At 29.8% G+C, this 15,601-nt stretch overlaps 2 protein-coding genes across 2 annotated transcripts; both read left to right on the plus strand.

Annotated features, from left to right (window-relative positions):
• The first annotated feature begins 4,356 nt into the window (after positions 1–4,356).
• On the plus strand, positions 4,357–6,353 carry LOC111279245 (uncharacterized). The gene is made up of 5 exons (XM_022866220.2): positions 4,357–4,590; positions 5,360–5,474; positions 5,619–5,708; positions 5,826–5,924; positions 6,015–6,353. The coding sequence occupies exons 1-5, from the start codon at positions 4,523–4,525 to the stop codon at positions 6,114–6,116; spliced, it is 474 nt and encodes a 157-aa protein (XP_022721955.1). The 5' UTR covers positions 4,357–4,522; the 3' UTR covers positions 6,117–6,353.
• Positions 6,354–7,343: 990 nt separating this feature from the next.
• Positions 7,344–15,601, plus strand: ARP9 (actin-related protein 9). Its single transcript, XM_022866637.2, has 20 exons — positions 7,344–7,464; positions 7,547–7,619; positions 7,708–7,817; positions 7,933–7,992; positions 8,093–8,158; positions 8,258–8,360; positions 8,569–8,777; positions 8,995–9,115; positions 9,337–9,401; positions 10,000–10,089; positions 12,450–12,500; positions 12,721–12,852; positions 12,943–13,032; positions 13,110–13,180; positions 13,285–13,484; positions 13,570–13,613; positions 13,694–13,743; positions 14,365–14,410; positions 14,939–14,989; positions 15,185–15,601. The coding sequence occupies exons 1-20, from the start codon at positions 7,462–7,464 to the stop codon at positions 15,326–15,328; spliced, it is 1,779 nt and encodes a 592-aa protein (XP_022722372.2). The 5' UTR covers positions 7,344–7,461; the 3' UTR covers positions 15,329–15,601.

Below are 15,601 nucleotides of genomic sequence, written 5' to 3' on the forward strand. Positions count from 1 at the left end.
TTGTTTTCACCTGAAAGTTTAATATATATTAAATTTGTAACAAAAAAATTTTAAAATATATTCATTTAATATTATTACATATAAATTTTATTTTTAACCTCTGAATTTTTTAAAAAGAGTTAAACCCCCCTCCAACCAGTTTGCATTTGCTTTGCATAAAGATAATCTACAACATGAAGTAATTAGACTCTGCATTAATTAACAAGATATACATACAAATATTTTGAAAATATTTATTTACATAAATATTGTTATATATAATTTTCATAATTTTTAATTATTTATTAATTTTATAAATATTAGACATACAATCTAAATTTTACTATATACGAATTTTAATCTAATATATTTAAAAATCTTTTTATGCTCTCACTGCATTTTATCTAATTAACGTTTTTATATTTACATTTAAATATATATTTCTTTATTGATTTTAATTTTATCATGATAGTACTCAACCTTACTATTATAATAATTAATATTATTTTTATTATTAATTTTAATTTTATTGAAACAAATCTTATCATTCATCAAAACAAATCTTAAAAAAAATAAAAAAAAGACAATCATTTTGAAAGCCAAGTCAAAATTAATGCATAAATAGAAAATTATGAAACTTGTTTATAAAGTATAAGCTGATTGGCCTGCACGTGAAAATAACAACTCATCTAATTCAAAACATGACAGATGATCAAAAGAGATGTCAGATGTTGTTCAAGTTGGCTTGTTTTTCATTATAAATTATTTTATTCTTTTTAATTGTTTCTCCCTACAATTTATGTCAAAGTTGTTTATGAGAAACGGGGGAAGTCAATTAATAGGAATGGGATATAAGTTCATCAATAATCCATGTTGCCCAAACTAATCAATAAATAGGAAACCAAAAAAAAAAAAAAAAAACATAAATTAATGTTAAGCATGTATCATAATTTATTAAAAAAATATTTCAAAAAACATAAGATTTAATATTTTGATTCATATAATTATTTTTAAAAAATAGTATCTAAGCATTTAATGAATTTAAAGTTTAAATTTCAACAATTACAATTTCTTTTTTTATTCTTTAACTACGATTTCATTTATACAAAAAAAAACTTTAACAAATGTTAAAAAAACGATTGGACGATGTTAACTAAATACTATTACCTAATAGTCTCATGATTTATTAGTATAATATTAAAATTTTAATTTTAATAATCAAATATTATTCTTAATAATCTTGATTACAAAAAAAATAAAACTATTATTTCCTTCATTTATGTACATTATAAAAAGATTTAACAAAAATCATGTTCTACTAGATCATTATTTTAATACTCAATCTTTCAAAAAAAAAAGTAAATATTTTGAAGACATTTGTATATTAAAGGGTTTGAATGAGTTGGTGTTACGAGTTAATCAAACTTTAACTCAGTTGATAAATTTACTTAAAAATAAAAATTATAATTATAATATAAAATGTAATTAAGAATATTTATGCCTTCCAATTTTTTAAAATTTTACTCATCTAATATCATTAAAAATCTTCCTTACGTTAAAAAAAAATTGCCCAAGCACATGATATTATTAGATAACTTACTAAAAAACATATTTTTTTTTTACATTTTCTTGCGGTGAGTAGACAATATCTAGTTTCTATTTAATGCATTAAGAATCATCATGTAGATTAATGAATATATAAATGTTAATTATCTTTAGAACAGTCATTATCAAAAATTATGACAAAATATCTTCTAAAAAATATGAAAAAAATTTATATATAATTTTCTTAATAAAAATCAAAGAAAAGTACAACTTATTACTTTTCATTTCCTGAACATTTTTTTTTCCATGAGTTTACAATGGGTTGTGGTGGTATTGAAGGCCATGTTTGTTTCAATGCAATTAATATAAGATATGGGCAATGGCAAGAGGTGAGTTGGTGAAGGTTAGATGAGCAGTAAATGAATATACAGTCTATTATGACAAAGAGTTTTGATTAAACTGACAAATTAAAATCATCAAATACCTAACCAAACACAATTATATATCAACCTTAAATAGAAATTATTGAAGCATGCTATAAATATTTGCATGCAAAAATTAAATAATTTTGTTTCTCTTTTACTAAAATTAGATGAAGCAAACTCCCATCAACAACATTTGTACAATCATAAATGATAAACCCTATAAAAACAAAAGGAAAAAGATTTTACTTAATATTTTATCATTTTAAAATAATTATTAATTTAAGACTAACATGCGTCTTCAACTTTAAACAATAAATAATTTTTCCTTCAAGGCTTCAACTTTTGAAAAAATGAATAACTTCTCCACCGAAACTTCAACTTTAAAAAGATAAAATCATGTCCAAGAAAGTTCTTCTTCAATAAAGGCTTATAACTTTAAAATTTTCATTCAAAAAAGCTCATTCTCAACATAAAAACAAACATATGAAATTTTCAAGATTATGTCTTAAGATATTATAGATCATTCTTAGCTTCAAAAAAGCTCTTCCTTAACAAAAACACTGAAACTTAATATCATAACGTATAAATTCGTGGACCTATCACTAGATATAGATAAGAGGAGTTTGGCCACCTGAAGCAAATTCTGATTATAAAACTAGAGTTTGGTTCAAAAATATGGTTACGCATAAAAAAAATTATAACACCCCTATAGCACCCATCTAAATGACAATACCAGTTTGATTTTAGATTATTCAAGTCTTAATCATATTTATAATTTATCAAATTATTTAATATTAAAAATTAACCCTAAAATTATCACAATAGTTTTGTAGTAATTTAGGATAATTCTCTCACCTCAAGAGTATTCATGGAAACTAATATTTCACTCTGAAAATACTCTGTCATCATATTTATTAATCTATTTTTATTCAAAAAAATTAGCAAAGTCTTCCAATTTATTTATTTAATAAGATATTAATATTTATTTTATTTTTATTTTATTTCCTTTAACTCTAACTAAAAAAACTCATTTTAAAATTTATTTTTATTTTTTATATTATTAAAAATATTTATACGTTTTAAAAATATTTTCTATAAAAAATTAATTTTCTATTCAAAATATTAAATATATATTCTTTTTCCTTTTCAACTCTATTTTATAAAGAAGAAAAAACAAAAATAATTAAATAAAAAATTGTTTTTATTTGAAATATATTTTATAAAATCTTCTAATTTAAAATAATTTTATTTTTTAGTAAGATATAATTTATCAATAAAATAATATTTTAATTGAAAATAAATTTTTTTAAAAAAAATTAAGTTAAAAATTCAAAATCCTTTTTTAAAAGGTTCCATATCATTTTAAAAATTAAGTAAAAATTTTTATATCGTTTTAAAAAATTAAATAAAAATCTTCATATTGTTTTAAATATTAAGCAAATATTTTCATATTTAAAAAAAATAAATTTATTAATCTATTTAAAAAAATTTTTGATCCAAAAAAATCTATTTTAAATATATTTTTTATTAAAAATTTTATTTTTATACAAAATAAAAATATTATTTTCAACAATTCGATTTATTCTCCTTACTTTATTGACGATGGTAAGAGCTACAATGATTGTCAATTTTTTATTATTTATAAATATAAAAATTTAATAAATAATATATTCAAAATAAAAATTTTCAATAGAAACAAATTATGAATTATTAATAAATCTATTTTTAAAGTAATATAAAATTTTTTATTTAATATTTTAAAACGATATGAAGTTTTTTATTTAATTGTTTAATATTTATTTTTTGTTAAAAACATATATTTATTTAACTAATAAACTATATTATAATAAAAATATTATTTTAAATTTAATATTTTAAAAAAATATATTTGAAATATAAAAAATTTTGAGATAATATTATCTTGATCCTTAAATAAAATTTTACTTTGATCTTTTTGTATGCTATTTGAAATGTTAGTTGATGATATGACTACTATTATCCCTTATACAATTTCATAAGTAAAAATATGACAACTTTAAAAAATTAGATATTTAATTAAAGATTTTTTTAATTAAAAATTTAAATAAAATTTGACAAATTTTAAAAATTACGGATTCTATTAACCCTAAAATCCATTTTTTATTGAAAAGTTTAGAATGAAATATGGCTTTCCGATCCAGCCCCATTACATTAGATAAACATGTGGGTCCACCATGGGAGATTGCTTTTAACTTATTTTTTTTCAATAGCTTTATTAATAATTTGACCTCCGGCTACATCTTAATTTTCGACTAAAGAAGTCTGTATCAAAAGGTAATGTCAAAGGCGTAATTAAGCTAAACTCCAAACCCAGAAGTAGGAAACTATTTCATATCACCTCAATAAAATTCTTATAGACTTCATTTTTTCCCTTTAATTAATAAATATTTGACCCACCTCAAACCCCGAAATTTCCCCTTTCTCTTCTTGAGAGAAGGTAGCAGCAAAGAACATAAAAGGAAAACCCTGAAATTCGATCTTTTAGCATTTTTTTTGGCTCGAAACCAAGTGGGGAGAAGAAAAAGGGGAGAAAAATGGGTTTCACTTCATTTGTTGGACGAGTTTTCTTTGCTTCTATTTTCATTCTCTCCGCTTGGCAAATGTAATCACTTTTTCTATCTTTTTTTTAGATCTCTTTAAATCCATTTGTTGGGTTGTTTTAGAAATATGTTTATTTGTTAGATCTGGATTTTTTTTAATTTTGTTTTTCCTAAGTTTTAGGTATATTTTGGGTACTGTTGCATTATTTGTAACTGTGGTTGATGATGACTTTCTTGAAGATCTGGGCCATTTTTTAAGATTGTAAATTGGGGAGTTAGTAGGAGGATGTTTTTAATTTTTTTTCAAATTTAATGTTTATGCCTTATAGTTTCTAAATGTTGAAATTTGACAGGGTGGCAAAATTGGTATGAGAAGCATTTTGTTGCCTTTTTTTTTATTGGTTGAATGAACCTGATATTTACAAGTTCAGAACTGGATGGTTAGTTTTAGTGAAAATGGTTGTATTGTTTAACTACTTCCCTGAGATATTGTTGTGTTAGCCATGTCATTTTGAGAAGATGAATCTTAGTACCATGAAGTGGTAATCTGTGTGATTTCATCGATTCTTGTCGTTCTATAATGGCAGTTGATTCAATGCCCTGAATTTCTTGATGCTTTGCCAAAATCCCATCATAACCATGCTGGCTTGGATGGTCTAATTTCAGTGCTTTTCCCTGTACTGAGTTTTGCTGCACTGCTGCTATATTATTGCCAGCAATTGCTGCCATAATGATAAGATTGGATATTATGTAAAAAGAGCTCGGCTAGGACTGGTCGTTAAACACTAGTGATATCTTGTAGATATAATAACATATTCCATATGTTGGCAGGTTCAATGAATTTGGGGTTGATGGCGGGCCTGCAGCGAAGGAGTTGACACCAAAGCTTGATCTTGCTAAGAAACATATATCTTCTCAACTCCACGTAAATTTGCCAGATATTGAAGTAAGATATTCTTATTCTCTTTAAATAACTTGTAATGACTTTTCTTTCTTATTTTGATATACTAAGTTTGTGTTAATATGGTTTATCTTCTTCATATTGCTCTAGTTGTACTTTCTTTTTTGATATGGATACTTTTTTACACAGGTTAGACAATTAGCTGCAACTGCAATCGCCTTAAAGGGTCTTGGTGCTATTCTATTTGTATTTGGCCATGGCTTTGGAGCCTTCCTCCTGGTAAGAATTTTGTTTCTTTTGGGTGATTATTTTTATTACATTTGAACATGCACCTACCATTTTCTTCTGCTTTTACTTTTATGTCTTATTTAAATATTGTCCTTTCTTTTGCCATAGTTTGTGTACTTGCTGGTTAGCACTCCTCTCCTGTATGACTTTTACAACTATGGTCCCAAAGAGCCCCAATACTCTGTTCTGCTCAGTGATTTCTTGCAGGTATGTACAAATGCATATCGATAGTGTTTACAGGCATTATGATGTGAGAACTTCATTGATTTTTCCTTTTTCTTTTTTTAATCAATGCAGTGTGTTGCACAATGCGGTGCATTAATTTTCTTCTGGGGGATGAAGAACTCGATACCAAAGAGGCAACTAAAGAAGAAGGTTACAAAGCCAAAAGCTGCTTAGATATATTGAAAAAGGTAGCTGGTGAAGATTGGAAAGTTCTTCAACACTTCATATTGAAATGATGTCAAGTAGTTGCTGTGCAACACCAGATAATATTTTGCAGATCTAATCAAATGCTGATTGTTTCCAAATTTAAGGAGTTGCTAAGTTTTTGTTAGTTTTTTTACTGAAACATTTGAAAACTTTAATCATTGTCCCCTTTTTTATTTTCTATGACAATATGATTTTGAGTTCAAAGTCTAGGGTTTTTATGAATACTTCTATTTCCTGGTTTAGACTCCAAATGGCTTATGATAGATTTTATAGTGCTGGAATCATGGCTGCCCTCTAAGGCAGCAATACTTTCAGCACTCGTTAATGTTTCATGCATTCATGTATTCAAAACTGAAGAAAGAAAGATTATTAGATCAGGAGATAGGGTGGATTCACAGGTGATAGGAAAATATCGGGATCACTGGTTTTGGTTTTGATTATTCTTTTCCATTATTGATCTTAGATTATGATTTTTGCACCTTACCTCTATTTACTTGTTCGTTATTTCCACTTCCTGTCATGAAGTTGTTGTGGTGAATGTAAATGGTCTGTGTCATGTTTTTATGCCTGCAACGGTTAAACAGTTAGAAATGCAAAGTAGAACCTCAAGACTACGATATGGTCTCAACTTGTTTTGGGATGGTCAGCTGCTATTTTCTTTGTAGTTTGAAAGGGTTCATGGATTTTTACATCCCATTTTCGAGTTAGTTTAAACAAGGTTATTTACTTCTAATTTTTGCGAATTTATGAAAAAATTATTTTTTTCATAAGTTTTTATGATTCAGATAATAAAGAAAGGAGTAAATATTTTTTGGCCATCTGAGAAAATCATCCAATGGTAAGGTCAGCTGCCACTTTCACTTGCAATTGAAATGAACAGAGTGGTGTTGAGTGAAGCAAAGAGTAAGTGAGCCACTTCTACCGATGCCACGTGGAGAAAAAGCTTTTTAGACCATAAATACAATACTAAAGTTTTAGAAAATATTTTAATTCAAGCTGAGATTTAAGTTAAAAGAAAAAAAAAACACTAGCTTTTTCTTCATATCATGCTAGCCCATTTCTTCTGGGCTCTTACCCAAAAAAAAAGCTCTGACCTTTGATGGAACAAAGTTAACAAAGCGGCGACGACACCGTTTCACGTCTTATGCCTCACAAGCCAAAGAATTTGGAGATCGTCGCAGCGGGTTCCCTGCTGAAAGTGAAAGTAAAAAAGCAAGAAGAAAAGGGCCAGAAAAAGAAGTGAAGAATAAATAACAAATCTGGAATTTCTTCAAAATTCAAGAACTAGCTCATCCTTTTTTAACTTTTCATTATGGTGAAACCAGAAAAAACCTAGTTTCATTAAAAAAAATTTAATAAATATAATAATTTTTGAATTTCCATTTTCGTTTTTGCAGGATTATTTGAAAACGGTTGTCCCTTCTCAACTCCTCCTGGAACGTGGCTCCAATCTCATCGTCATCAACCCCGGTACTTCCTTTTTCCTTTTTCTTTTTCTAACAAAATTTCCTAAAATTAAAAAAAAATTAATGAACTAATTTGGTTGCAATTTGCTTAGGCTCTGCAAATGTAAGAGTAGGGTTGGCTAAGCAAGACTCTCCTTACAATATTCCTCATTGCATTGCTCGTCGCACTAACCAATTTTCCAAGTTAAATGTTCAAGATCAGGTTCCCTATTTAACTACATTTTCCCCCTTCTTTTCCTTTTTAAGGGTTTAGGATTTGGATTTTTTTGATGGAATTTTGGATTTTTTGATGGGATTTTGGATTTGTTGTTTTTCAGTTGCTTAATTCTCAAGTTACCACAATGCAGCATATGGAGCGCGAAAAGGCTTATGATGTCGTGAGTGTGTTCATTTTTGCTTTCATTTCTCGTTACATATATATTCACATTTTTATGTAGTAATCAAATTTTGAAAATCAATGTTTTTGTTGTTTGAAAGATTGCGTCGTTGTTGAAGATACCGTTCCTTGATGAAGAGGTTGCCAATAATTCTGTCCCGCGGAAGGTAAGCATTTTAAGCTGAAGTTAAGTATGGCCGATGATGGTGCCTATCTATAGACCAATAAGAGCTTGTAGTACAAAAATTACTAAAACTAATGTGCAGATGGGACGTGTTGATGGATATAATCCTCAGAATGCCAGGAAGGATGGAGCCTTCACTTGGACTGATATACATGTGAAGGATCTAAAGTCATCAGTGGCACCAGGTAATTAGGAATTTCTAATTTTTTTGCCTTGTGCCATATTCTCACTCTTTCTTGTTTGACTGGATCTACTAAATATTTTTGGTGCACCCCTATTGCTTCTAATTCTAAGCAATTTCTTATGCTAGTATGGCTCTTAAAATTTTCAGCTGTAAATTCTATTCCTCTGGTCTTACTTTAATCTTATTGTACATGGATATTGGTTATGCAGAAAGTTCAATGGATAAAAGTGTCATAAATGAGTCCTTGGTCGAGCAGGAAGTGACCGATTCAAAAGAACCTACTTTGACTGAACGAAAGTTCAGGGAGGTCATATGCGGTGAGGAAGCACTAAGGATATCTCCCACTGAGCCATATTGCTTGCGTCGTCCTATTCGTAGAGGTCATCTAAATATTTCACAACATTATCCCATGCAGCAGGTATAGTCTCTTTGTTTGTTGACTTTCCTACATTCAAGGAACGTGCATGTTATATCTCCTTTTAAGGTTTAACAAATCACATGTCTGCCATTACATCTTGAATTATCTTGGTCCTGCTTAATTTGTTGTTTACATTGAGATAATAAAACTTAATTATGTGTTGTATTGTTTAAAAAAGGGCAAATACATCTACTTTCGTAAAATTATTATCTTGCAGGTCCTTGAAGATCTGCATGCTCTATGGGACTGGATTTTGTTAGAGAAATTGCATATTCCTCACCAAGAAAGGAGTTTATATTCTGCTATTCTTGTTGTGCCAGAGACATTTGATAATCGTGGTATTTAAAAATTATCATTTTCTAATTGGAGAAAGTCTCAACCCTTTGTTTCTCTATATTCTGTCTTGTGGTAGAAGTTCCAGATTCAGTTTGTGTGTGTATCAATAAGATCATTCCCCAATCCGATTTACTTTTATCTCTTGAATATCTGTTGCAACTTAGATGCTGTAGATTATATGGGATATTTTGTAATTTACAATTTTGTGGATTGTTACGAGCAGAGATAAAGGAGATAGTATCTATTTTACTGCGAGACTTGCACTTTAGCTCAGCAGTAGTACACCAGGTGAGAAATTCTTCCCCTACTTCTTAGATGCAAATGTAAATCAAGTTTTAATAATGGGCATTAAACTGAATGATGTATCAGCCCAAGTAGTACTTAGTTATTACTTTTGTTAATACTGGCACTTTCCCAGTTACCTTGGCAAGTTGGAAATATTTAGAGTGATGATCCCACGGTTGTTTGATTTAGCTTTTGCTGATGTGTGTTCGATGGATTCGTGGTTGTGTAGTATAAGTTTGTTGTGGGATGATTAAGGCACTCCATTAGGGATCTTTTGTTTTTCCTTCATAGGAACGATACTGATTAAACACAAGTGGCTTCCTCCTTGAAATTGTCTGACTCATTTACAGTCTGTACGTATGCATGTGTTCTTTCTCAGTATAAAAGTTTGTATCAATGTCATATATGTACTCAAATTTATAAACGGAAGAACCATGCTGATATCATTTTGTGGTGATAAAATAACAGGTATCCTGCATTGCTATCATATTTTGTTCTCATTCTTACTGATTGTGTTCTTCTTTCATGATATTTGCTTTTCCCAGCTTTGCCAGTAGAAATGCTCTTGAAGTAGTAACTTACTCTTTGATGATGATCTCAGGAAGGCCTGGCAGCAGTTTTTGGGAACGGTCTATCAACAGCCTGTGTTGTAAATATGGGTGGTCAAGTGACATCAGTCATTTGCATTGAGGTAACTGACTCAAATAGAAATATGTTGCTTTTATTGTTTGTGTACATTTATTCTTTGCTATTTATTGGGAACAAGGGATCACGAACTGAAATTATTAAAATGCAATACTCTACTTTCAAGTCCCTCCTGTTGAAGGGAATTTTAAGAATGATATTTTGAGATAGCTTGGAGGGGTAGTTCAGCTCCAAACCCTCTCTCATCTCTTTAGAAAAAAAAAAAAAAACCCTCAATGACAGGACAGAGGAAACCTTTTACTCTGCTTTATCTACGAACATCTATTCATCCAACATCAATTTGATACCTGTTTCTTTTTGTTCAGTCTTTGAGTGCTGTCATTACCACCATAATATTTACATTTATCTTGAGCACCATCACCACCTCCATTGAACACTCCATTTCCTTTCATAACACCATCGGTCTTCGACTGTTGTCATTACCACCATAATATTTACATTTAGCTTGATGACCATCGTCACCTTGACTTCCGATGCTGGATTCATACTAATTGAAAGACTATTCCTCCTACCATCACACATGGAAATCATATAGTTGGTCTTGCTGGCAATGTCAATATCACTGCCTCTGTCATTAAAATTATTAACTTAAAGATGAAATGAACACCTTGATTATGATGCTATCATTTCGGTACATATATATATATATATGTATATATATGTCCATATATATATGTAGGTATGTATGAATGTATTTATATCAAATAAACTTAAGTTGGTCCCCTCAAACTAAAATTGTTAATTTTATTTATTTTTTATAATTTTATGTATTACAATTTAAGATGGATTAAAATCACATTAGTATTTGTCTATTTATTTTACTCACCAATCATTACTTACAAACCCTTAAAATCAAGAGGTTTGTCACAAGAGTTAAATTACAATCATGTAAATTTAACAAAAACCAAATTGACGCTCTAGTTTCCTCAACAAGACTTCAAATCTCCAACCAATTATCAAACATGTTTTTACTTTTCTTTTTAGGAGGCTACAACTCTCTCCTTCCATATAATTCTACTCTGGATCTCTTTCTCTTGCTATCTTGCAAAGATTGGGGATCACTTTGTAAAATGTTAGAAAAACATATTGTTCATGAATCGATAGAAAAATAAATCAATTGTTAAACAATATGTCTTTCATCAAAATAAGAAAAATAAAATATATCTTTAAGAGAATAAAGTTAAATAAAACTATTTATTTGATATCTTTTGTTTCTTTATAAATTTGTTCATGAATTGATAAAATTTATAATTTGTGAACTTATTTTTTCTAAGTATATTGCTTGCAAATATATATATTTTATATTAATAAATATACTAGGATCCTACTTATAAAAGAATAAGTTCAGCATAATATTAATATTAGTCCCCTTTCAAAACCCAATGTCAAGATCTGTGACCACTGGGAAACGATTAATTTACAAGAGCTGTGATCTTATTCTTTTACACTATGTTTGGATTGAGGGGAAGGGAATGAAAGGAAAGGAAAATAAAGGAAAGTAATGGAAACAGAAAAACCCTTCTTTTGATTGGATAAACTTTTAAATTAAAGGAAAGGAAAGAAGTGGAAACTCAATAACCTTTGGTTTCCCTTATAATCCTCACTTTTTTAATACCCTAATTTGGGGGAAAAGCTAAGGAAAGAAAAGTTGAAAAAATATTATTTTTATAAAAAGACTATTATATCCATCCTTTTATTAATATTAAAAACCTAGTCAAAAAAACCTAACCACATCACAATTTTTCTGTAATTTTTTCAAAGTCATCTTTTTTTTCAAGTTTCACATATCTTTTCCAATATAAAAACTTTTTATAATTTTTTGGTAATTTGATTTTGATGAATGATTGAATATGAATAGACATTTTTTGGGTTTATGAGATGTAATGTTTTTATGTGATTGTATTTTTTATATTTAATAGCTTTTATATGAATACATCGCCAAAGTGATAGTGTGCTGAAATTTTGGCAATGGCAAAAAAAATCCATTAATGCATGTTTGTAAAACATATTTTTGTTTCACTCGATTAAAAACCACTGATACAGAAGCAATTGTGAGGCCATACAAGATAGCAAATATATCATGGTCCAGGAATGCTCTAAAATCATAGGCAATGAAAGGTTATAATTGGAAAAAAATTATTATAATGAATCATTTCCTTTCTTTTTCACTCTTTATCCAAACAATGGGTGTTAGAATTCTTTTCCTTTCCTTTCCTTTATTAATTTTAATTATCGAAACAAGGGGTACATATATCATTTCCTTTCTTTTAAAAAACTTTCTTTTCTATTCCTTTCCTTTATAAATATTTATCCAAACATTACCTTAATAACTCTTTTGATGTGCAGGATGGAGTGGCTCTACCTAATACAGAGAAGACTTTACCCTTTGGTGGAGAGGTTTGAATTCTCATCATTCTTTCTGTTCCTCAGCTTTCCTTCATGCAAAGGAAGAAGCTTCATTGATAAATGTTTAGCTAATATTGATGTTGGTGAAATTTGTTTATGCCCATTAGCTTAAAGGGTTCATCTAAAACTTTCTATCTCAGATTAAAATAAAGATATCTTACGATTTTTTTTATGTTGGTGATGTCATTTTTATTTCATTTTCCTTTTCCAGGATATATCAAGATGCCTTCTTTGGACTCAGAGGCATCATCAGACATGGCCCCAAATTCGTACTGACATTTTGACAAAGCCTATAGATCTATTGATGTTGAACAGGCTAAAAGAGTCCTATTGTGAAATCAAGGTGAATCATTTGGCTCCTGGACCTGGTACTCTTTGGTTTCTGTGTTGTGGAAACACTCTTATTGTACTTTTTCTATGTATCATTGCATAGGAGGGTGAACTTGACGCTGTAGCTATAGTTCATTCTTATGAGGATGCCATGCCTGCTGGATCTCATAAGACAAGGCTAACTGCTCTCAATGTACGTTTTCAATCGAACTCAGATATCATTTCCTTATTTTCTTGAAGGATTTACATTTGATGGTTTGTTTTAAATAGGTTCCTCCTATGGGTTTGTTCTATCCAACACTTTTAATTCCTGATTTGTATCCTCCACCACCTCGTTCTTGGTTAGTAATAATTTTCCACGTTATTGCTCTTGCTGTTGGTTAGTATACCTGTCCAAGTCTTGAATTATTTCCTTTAGCACTGTTTTGATGGTGTGCTTATCCAGGTTTCATGACTATGAAGATATGCTGGAAGAAACATGGCATATTGAATTCCCAAGAAGATCTGACATGCCAGATGGTCTATATCCTGGCATTAATGTTGGTTTACCAATGTGGGATAACTACCCATTTTTTTCAATGAAACCAAAGAAAGAAGAGAAGGTTGGTCTAGCAGAAGCGATAACCAGTAGCATTCTTTCAACCGGTAGGTTTGCGTACTGCTAATTTAGCATGTTCTAATAAGCTATAATGCTATCCCTATCTAACCATTTGGTTCTTTTTAATTGCAGGTCGCATAGACCTGCAAAGAAAATTATTCTGTAGCATACAATTGGTGAGTTTCTTTGGAAGTGTAGACACATGACATGCTTTTATTTTTTAATAATTGAACTTGTAACTTGGTTTGTGCTTCAGATTGGTGGAGTGGCTTTAACTGGTGGGCTAATTCCTGCTGTGGAGGAGAGGTTGGTTTCTCTCTCTCTCTCTCTCCCCCCAGTTTGCTATCCTCCGACTTTAGGCATATATGATTCTAGCTAACATTATACGGAGTGGTGTGTCTAACTGCTAATTTGAAGCATACATCTTAAAGTATCTGGCTGGAAGAGTACTAACTTAGGTTAGTTCAAATGCCTAGTTTTTTCTATTGGCGGTGTTGACTTAGAATGGCTTAAGTGCATTGATTGCCAAGAAAATGGTAATAAGTGTCTTCTAGATTACCTTGTGTTTGACATTTCTTTGCATACTATCATCATGGAAATTTTGGCTACTGGATTCTTACTCTGCTTTTTATTAATTCATCATCTCAAGAGTTATGAGAATGATATAAATGCTGGGTTCTTATGTGCTCGTTATTTCAGGCTTGGAACAGTCCGGAATGCTTGTACTTTGTACATTCATTCTTTTTTTATCTACTACCCTTATTAGCGGAGTAACTTACAAGAAACATATTGAGATCTATTTTTTACTATTCTCCAGAATAATAGACTATTTCTTAGTGCTTTTTAAAATCCAGTAGTAATAATTTAGTTCCTGTAGGTGATTGTGACACCCGTATCATCTTTGTCTCTTCTTTTATATACATGCAGAGTCTTACATGCCATTCCTTCAACTGAAGCAATTGATACTGTTGAGGTAAGTCTGCTAAATTTTAATCTTCATTATAAAGTTGTTATGCCTCTTTTGTGCCAACTTGTAGCCACTTCAATGTGGTTAAAGTTTGGGCATATTATCTATTGTGATATTTAGATGGACTTAATTTTAATATTGAATATATAAGTAATAATTCCTGGTCAATGCAATATATTGCTCTATACATAACTATTGGTGAAAAAGGAATATGTATGAGGTCAAAAAAGTGTATATCATTTGATATTTAGATTAACTAAATTTTTCTATATTGTAACTCAAAAAAATTATAAAATCTTTTATGTCCAATGTTATTTCATGATTAGTTTAAGTTAGTTTGATATTTGAATTAGGTTCTAGGCTCTTTGTTGTTTTCTGTTCCTTAATGTTATTTCATGATTAGTTTAAGTTAGTTTTATACTTGAATTAGGTTTTAGCCTGTTTGTGGTTTTCTGTTCCTTATAATTTGTCTCTTTATTTGTTTGAGCTTTGGATCTTGATTTTGGTATTCTTGGATCCCCACTTGTGAAATAGGTTTTGCAATCGAGAACAAATCCAACTTTTGTGTCTTGGAAGGGCGGAGCTGTAAGTCATCTCCCATCCTTTTTCTTTTCCATGTTTGAGATTCTTTTGTGTCTGGTACAATGAAAACGCATTTGGTCATTGCATTTTGCTTGTGCAATAATATCTTCATGGGGTGAAATTTTGCTTATCTTGATGTAGATTTCCATAGATTATTTAAAATGTATTTCTTATGTTTATTGCATCCTGTTTATACAGATCCTTGGAGTTTTAGATTTTGGTCGAGATGCTTGGATACATCGAGAGGACTGGGTTCGCAATGGGATTCACATTGGGAGTGGCAGGAAATACAAAGATTCTTATTTCCATCAAGCACAGGCAATGTGTTACATAAATTCCTAGAAGCCGGTAGATAGGAGGGGACTTCTCTAAGCAATGTTCATCTTCAATATTGAAGGTGATATTTCTGTTGGGAGACCTGTTAGTAAACAAGGCATTGAAGTTTATCCCTTTATTTTGTTCTAATGAAGTTCCCAATTCTCACTGTCCTGCTGTCTTGAAACTAGTGATACATGGCATTGGTTTTTGCATTTTGTATGACCGCACTTTGCGATAGGAAAGCATTTGTCTATTATGTACAGCTGCTCAATGGCAGGGTTATTTATGTTTTGAAAA

The sequence above is a fragment of the Durio zibethinus genome, chromosome 27, assembly GCF_047325235.1.
Source record: "Durio zibethinus cultivar Kanyao isolate XHJ-2024 chromosome 27, ASM4732523v1, whole genome shotgun sequence".
Lineage (NCBI taxonomy): Eukaryota > Viridiplantae > Streptophyta > Magnoliopsida > Malvales > Malvaceae > Durio > Durio zibethinus.